At 41.2% G+C, this 7202-nt stretch overlaps 1 protein-coding gene across 4 annotated transcripts; it reads left to right on the top strand.

Annotated features, from left to right (window-relative positions):
* The first annotated feature begins 256 nt into the window (after positions 1 to 256).
* LOC137995055 (uncharacterized) lies at positions 257 to 4878 on the top strand. 4 transcript variants are annotated; one of them, XM_068840641.1, is made up of 4 exons: positions 257 to 408; positions 1345 to 1416; positions 3080 to 3493; positions 3952 to 4878. In XM_068840641.1, exons 2-4 carry the CDS (start codon positions 1348 to 1350, stop codon positions 4351 to 4353), a joined length of 885 nt encoding a protein of 294 aa, XP_068696742.1. In that variant the 5' UTR covers positions 257 to 408; positions 1345 to 1347; the 3' UTR covers positions 4354 to 4878. The 4 variants fall into 4 exon arrangements, with proteins under 4 accessions (XP_068696742.1, XP_068696751.1, XP_068696764.1 ...); XM_068840650.1 differs by having other exon boundaries at positions 321 to 505; XM_068840663.1 differs by lacking the exon at positions 257 to 408 and adding an exon at positions 537 to 584.
* The last annotated feature ends 2324 nt before the right edge of the window (positions 4879 to 7202 follow it).

The raw sequence follows: 7202 nt of genomic DNA on the forward strand, positions 1-7202 counted from the left end.
GCAGGGCGTAAAAACATGTCTCAAACCATTGGTCGCACCTGATAAGTCCGCTATTGGTTATGTTTTATTATTAAATAGCGATCCAATTATATCAATATTACCTAAGAGTCGATTTGGATCATGACTTAGCCATTGTTTCACACCGCGGGCAGTTGATTCGCTACCCGTGATTGGCTGGCCTGAACATAAGCATGTTAAGCTTGCATTACGTCATGCCAAATAAAATTTCCTTCTTTGTAATGCCACGTCAAGCACGGAGAGGTGGTTGGACGGCTTGGACGCACATGCGCGCAAGCGACGCGACGGCCTGTATTGAAACAATTGAGAGGAAAGTCAGTTTCAGACCTCACGGTAACGTCTACGGACAGGGCTTCTTTTTCCATCGGAAAACAAAAAGCTTTGTCGCAGGTTAGTGCCCTGGCAAAACATCGTGAACATATCGGGGTTGAACGCTGGCTTTGACGGAGACAACTGACACGGCAAAAGGAGGCTGGGAGTTTTAGTGGTAAACGAGCTTGGTTATTTGCCAAACGAAACTCGATCTCCGAGGATTTTTGTCACCGATTTTCCACTTCGGAAACGCTGCAAGTTTTACAAGTTTGTCAATGACGCTGAAAGTGGATTCCATCCAAACAAATGGGAATTCAACACAAGTTGTCGTGAACTGGTGTGACTTTGCCTTATTCGCCTGCCCATCTGTTTGGATTGAGTCTGCTTTCCTCTTCGAAAACTTGATTTATTACAGGGAAATGGAGTTTGAATTTCCTTACAAGGAGCTCGAGGCCTTGTGTCGTGCACTTATATCCGAATTGTTAGGAGTGGGTTTATTTTGGATTCTGCCGGGCTTTAACCACATAATTATTTTTGTGGTGTAACAACTATCATTTAGAAAGCGGCAGAAAGTACATAGTGTTTCTGCCGGGTTGACATTTCTTCCCAAACCTGGGACTCTGTAGGGAGATCAAACACTGTACCTAGACTTAAATCAAAATGTACTCAGCTGGAATGCTTAAGAATAACTCTTATTAGTGGATAGGATACTCGATTTCACAATTCGCTTAGAATTTTCATCATTGCTAGATGAAATATGACATGTTTCAAGCTTGGTCATCGGAACCAGTATCGTCCAGAACACTTACATTGGAAAATGTTATAATACAATTTATTATATTAGATAATACCACCAAAAAGATTAAACTTCCCTTTTTTACCTCGAGACTGAGAAAAAATTGGCGCCCAAGATACTTTGTCGATGAGATGAATCACAACTCGGTAATAATTAATGAACAGTCAGGTTGTTCGAGAATCATTGATCACTTGTTCTCTTGTTCATTTCATCACCAGGTGATGGGGCTCCGTGGAGGCATAGGCTGCCTTCTAGCCTTATTTGTGGGCCTAGTTTGGCTCGAAAGTACGGTAAGTAAATGAATCTTTTCTCTGCGTTCACTAAATTCTTCAAAATGTATTATTTATACGCGCCACTGGATTATCTTAGTGCTGGCACAGGTCCTGCTTTGGTGGCTGGATATGTGTTTTCGGTTCATCAAAGAGTGTGAATTTAACAATTTTCCAGCGAATTCTCGTGCTAAACCTCGAGAATTAAGTCGATGCAGTAGGCATTCATTTTGGCGAGAGTATACCTGCAAATACGGTCACAGGGACCGTGCCAACTAACCTAGATTCTCGGCAATTTCGCCAACAAGATCCAAGCTACAAGTTGAAACATTTGTTTGGCATTACCTTTCCTCCTTCTTTTCACTACGCAATTTGTTTTTAGTTGTTTATGGTTGTACATTCTTCGTTATTCATGGCGTTTTAGTTTGTGACGCGTAAGGATAACTGACATATGCCGACATATAGTAAAAGGATCTCGAGTTGTACTAACAAATATTCCGCCATAGAAAAAAAAATGTCTTTAAGTATAGTTTATTTTGATTTTTTGTTTTTCTTTTTGTATTATTTCGAGCTCATTGCAGTTTGCTTGTCGATGCATAACACTTTTCTGATGTAAACAAAAAAACAGGTACTACCAGTAAGACACAGTCCCTCAATTTAAGAAAACTTCTCCAGTTTTCCGCATAAACGATTTCTTTCCTTTGCAAACCAAGACTCCGCGAAATGCTTCATCTTTCTTCGATTGAATTGAGGCGCGTACTCAAAGTGAAAAAAAAAAAAAACACTTTTTGCGGTCCGTTACTCGTGACGACCTTCGTAAACATGATGCCATCATTTTGGTTAACCTTTGCTATGTTGATGTTACTGCTCCATAATAAGCAAAATTCTAGAGTTCTAAAACGGACATTTGTGTATCCCCATTAATTACCAGGTTAATCAAAAGAATTCATAGCAACTGTAATTTCTCGAGGGGAACATCTCCAACATAATTTCGTCCTTATGCTTAAATGACTCAGCTAGAAACCCAACGGTGGTAATTGAAAGATTAAACTGCATTTAAAACTGTGTCAGAAAGTCTAAACTTTATTCACGCAAGTGAAGAGCTAATAACCAAAGCAATTCACGCTTTAACCTGCTGTGAAAAAGAAGTTGAAGTGAACTCGGAAATGATCAACATGTCAGCCTCGATGCCAATGTTACCCTTCTCATTTGCTCCCAAAGCGACTGTGGAACGCACTTCAATATCCGAGATTACTATTATCGATACTACTAGTTTAATTGAAAGGTTTGACTAGGTTACTTAAAGGACCTGACCATTAATTACCAATCACTTTAATCATAGACACAATTTCCGTTGTCAGGGATAAATTTTTCTTTTTTGTTCAATTCAGTTCTGGGTGACCTGTGGTTGGGAATACTTTGATTTTAATCACGTCTGCTGATGTAATATTAATATATATATGAATTTTTGCCGTTGAATATATCGCTCAAAGATTTTTAGAAGTGCATTTAATTTTTGTTACATCTCGTGTGTTTCTCCAAGGTTGACTTTATCAGTGGCCAAATGATCGAGACAAAATATCGAAGTGCTCCAACCTGGAATGAAAACTTGGACGTTGCGATTACGAGTTTTTTTTTTTTTATTGTCGCACTGAAAACTAACTCCCTTCTTTCCTGCCAACAGCATTCACAAAGAATTTTACCCGACTGGCCGAAGATCGGCGACAGAATAACACAACCATTTCTTGACCAGCTTATGGTCAGTCAGCTGCTAGAACAGAACCTTACCTTAGGGTTCTTTTTGAAAGGACTCAATGGTCCTCCGGGTCCCCCTGGCCCGGCTGGACCATCGGGAGAGCCCGGACCTCCAGGTCTACCCGGTGCTCCCGGCTCCCCTGGTCATGTCGGTGAGGATGGTGCCCCAGGAGCCACTGGAACGCCTGGTCCCCCAGGACCACCAGGACCTCCCGGAATGCCCGGAGACAAAGGAGATCCCGGTGAACAGGGAGCTCCCGGAGCTGCAGGTCTTCCAGGCGCTCCTGGTCTTCCAGGTCTTCAAGGTCCCATGGGTCCCTCTGGTCCCGAACCGATTATGCCGGTAAGTACCTCTCTGCTAGAAAAACGCTTCTGCCATTAATTGTTGAAAGAACATTCAGAGTTAATTAATTAAGAATCGCTGACCTGTTCGACGATATGCTGCAGACTTCATGTCATCGTTTAATTTTTCAGTTGAGTATCGCAAACTCAAACCGAATGTCATCCACAATTCGTTGCTGGTAATGAAAGCAACATTCACATTAACTACCTAACATCAAAATAACACTCTCAAGATGACGAAGAAGAGGTAACCTCTGAACACAAGTGATAAGGTTGTACTTGGTAATAAAGGGGTTCGGTAAGTAAAATTTGCCGCTTCCCGATTTATCATTCCACGATGGCAGGCTTCGATACATTATGTTCTAAAGTATAAGACTTCGCCCTCGCAAACGTCCTGCTAACGAAGAGCTTCCCTTTGAAGATACGGTTTCCATCAACATGTTTCTTTTTCTTTCCCAGAACTTCACTGTAATCTGCGAAGGAGAGAAGGGCTGGGTACAGTGCAAACAATACGAGCTGATCAAAGTCACAAAGTCGTTCTGGGGTCGTGATGATCATGTGACATGTCCCAAGATTCCAGCAGGGCTCACATCCGATAGGCTTTGCGAGACGTCTGCCGATAACACAATTCAAAAAATTAATGGACAGTGTAAAAACGAACAAGCCTGTGAGGTGGTCGCTTCCAACATTTTCTTCGACGACAACAGTTGTGGTAACGTGTACAAGTATTTAAAAATCTGGTACGAGTGCATTCCGGATGAAGCAAACGCCGTGGACGTGCTGAAAGAAGGAGGAAAACGCCGCCGACGACGACGAAAGAAGAAGAGATCGACAAAAGAGAAGAGATCAACGAAGGAATAAACGCCACTGACAGACTGTAGTATAACAAAATTAACTAACGCTACAACGAATACTTCAACAGCAAACTCGATTTCCGAAGCACTTTCGCTTTGGAGTTTATGACCACTTTGCAAAATATTCTCGTTAACAGAAAAAGCATGCTTACTTGTTAAGCAAAATTTCGCAGTGTGCAGCAAAACCCACATGAGTGAGAGTCCCGGCACTTTGTGTCAATATGTATGTATATTGAAGTTTAACTTTATTTGATAAAGAATGTACTAATGGAGATCCAAGTCACCGCGTTGGCGACTGAATTAGTTGATTTAGGTCACGTGATCAGGTACTCTGGTCATAGAGGGGATCCTGGATTAGCCGCTCCCCTCCCCTCTCAAAGTTGTGTTGATTCGTTTTTCTGAACACTCTGTACAATATTTTCGGGAAAGAATGTTAAATTAAAAAACACACAGGAGATCTGTACAGTAGGCTGCTTGCCACTCGTTTCAGTGTTGGTACATTTGAGCTAGAATAAAAATGTAACAACTAAAACGCAACGGACGAAGTTCTGGCTATCGACGCGCTCGCACTCAGAGTCCGTATTTCCCTTTGACCAGTGGACTCGCTGGGCTGCTAGTGAAGAGAACGACGAGCCTGGATATGAGTTTTGACTGGTTTCGTGTCATCTCCCATCACATTGCAAGGGACTGACTCGAATGCCTATGTGTATCTCAGAGAAGACATAGTTTTGGTTAAGTTATTTATTTGTGTACGATCGCCAGCAAATGGGCTTTGCTTGGAACATAGATATGATCAGGATTAAAAAAAAATGGAAATAAACTAGAGGTTTTCTTCAAACTGTGTCGTTCGCCTCGATCAAAACTGCTGCGTGACACATCACGACAAACGATGAAAGTGACCAATGATAACAGTATAAGGACTGAGCGTCACTAAAAGTTGACCAACAAAACGACACTTTTAAAAGTCAAATTCTTTGCACTGAAGCGAGAAGCCGAACAAGAAGGAGCGATTACTTGTTCAAGAAATTGGTAACTTCGTATTTAGTTTTACAATAATCAGTTTCTAAACATGAGTCAATTTCGGATCAACTGCAAGAAGTCTGCGGAAAAATTGCATTGTTTGGTACACTTTTAATGGCCGAGCCGAAATTGAAAAAAACGTCATGGCAATAATCTCACTCTTCATATGAATGAAAACTCCCTTTTATAGGACAGTATTACTTTGAGGGAGAGTTTGTACAAACTCGATATTGCGAAAATCCCCCTTTAGATAATCACGTGGAGCATGACGGGAGCGCAATATTTGACGATGTCATTTATTCAGCAGCTGTTTTTTTCGTTACGTTTGACTGAGGGGGAAAAGTCTTCTTGTATACTGAGTATTCAGTCAAGGAACTATAGCGCAATCTAATGACAGCTGAAAAAACAAGCTCGTTATTTGGCAACGGGAAAATCAGAGATGGTGGAAGGAATCGTCTCGGGTGATCTTAACTATTGATATACACGAACTTATGACAAGTTAAAGGAGACGTTCACTCCAAAAGGACAATCTTCTTTTCACCGATTAATATAAATTAATGAGAACAACAGCCTTTAACCAAAATTTCAATCTTGAAATAGCTTTTTAACCTTGTGAGTCCTTGTTAAAAGTGGCCAACAATACACACATGCTGGCCGCCATCTTGGATTATACTTAGCAGCCTGGTAACACTCTTCAATGAAGCAAACAACTAGACTGAGCAATATTGCCTTCACCCAACGTGCGTTGATGAAGGAATCGTGTTTTGTCCGTCAACTAAGCAATCGCTGAAGTGATCCGAATGACATACATACATGTGTTCCTCCTTTGGCAAGAACTTCATGTCTTTGCCGTGGGTTCGCTAAGCTTTTTCTTTTTTCCGCGATACAATTAAAAGAAATAACTCTTTTGCTTTCTCTTTCTGACCTATTTGAGCAATTTATGTCGCTGAAAAAAAAGACATGACCGGAATACGAAGAGGAATCACCACAGCTTGAGCTCAATGACGTCATGAACATGCTGCCAGGCTGCTAAGCTAATTTAAAGATGGCGGCGATTGTACAGGATTTGGGCAAAAAGTACCATTTTGGAGTTAACTTCTCCTTTACGTCGTTTATCCAGGTTCTTATACGAAGTGTCCCACTGGCCAGTGGGCTCAGCAATGCAATACGATTCAGCGTGGTGATGCAGCTATTGATGGTGGTAATGGTGCAACTTTCTCACTGGTTCATCACACCATTACCACCATAAAAAGTCAGCATGACAACAAAGAAGTTGGAACGACCAACCACGTCGGTTCCTTGAATACTGGATACATGAATTGTTATTGGAGCTTTTTACCGTAAAAAAATTAGTGATACTTCGGCTAGCGGACAGAATGAAGTAGCCATCGTTTGCGAGTCATCGAGCAGGATGTTTGAACAGAGGTCACACGTTGTCTAACAAAACAGCTGTCAAGAAGAAAGGAGCAGAGGCATGCAAATTCTCCTCACAATTTCAATGAAACGTCAGTCAGACAGATATTGAGAATGAAGAGAATTGTCAGCTTAAAGAGGTGTGATCTTGATAGAACACAAAATTCTCATGACTACCCAACAAAGAAACCTATAATACTAGTTCGGAGAATGAACGTTTCGATGGAATACACGGTGAACACCCTTTTTCATTACATTTTTATCATTGCCCTGACAGTTTACAACAGTGTGCGAATTTCTAGCGAATCACCTTAAAGTGCCCCTGTGATAATAAAAATCACTTCCTTATTTCCTTCAGATTTTGAGTGTGTTTGCTTAACACACAATTATGTGCTTTGATTTTTATCATTTATCCAAAGGCCG

The sequence above is a fragment of the Montipora foliosa genome, chromosome 1 (assembly GCF_036669935.1).
Source record: "Montipora foliosa isolate CH-2021 chromosome 1, ASM3666993v2, whole genome shotgun sequence".
NCBI classification, from domain to species: domain Eukaryota; kingdom Metazoa; phylum Cnidaria; class Anthozoa; order Scleractinia; family Acroporidae; genus Montipora; species Montipora foliosa.

Coding starts and splice junctions, on each gene's coding strand:
- LOC137995055 (XM_068840641.1), top strand. CDS start 1,348: ATGGGGCTCCGTGGAGGCATAGGCTGCCTTCTAGCCTTATTTGTGGGC. Junction 1,417..3,079: donor TAGTTTGGCTCGAAAGTACG/GTAAGTAAATGA, acceptor TCCTGCCAACAG/CATTCACAAAGAATTTTACC. Junction 3,494..3,951: donor GTCCCGAACCGATTATGCCG/GTAAGTACCTCT, acceptor TTTCTTTCCCAG/AACTTCACTGTAATCTGCGA.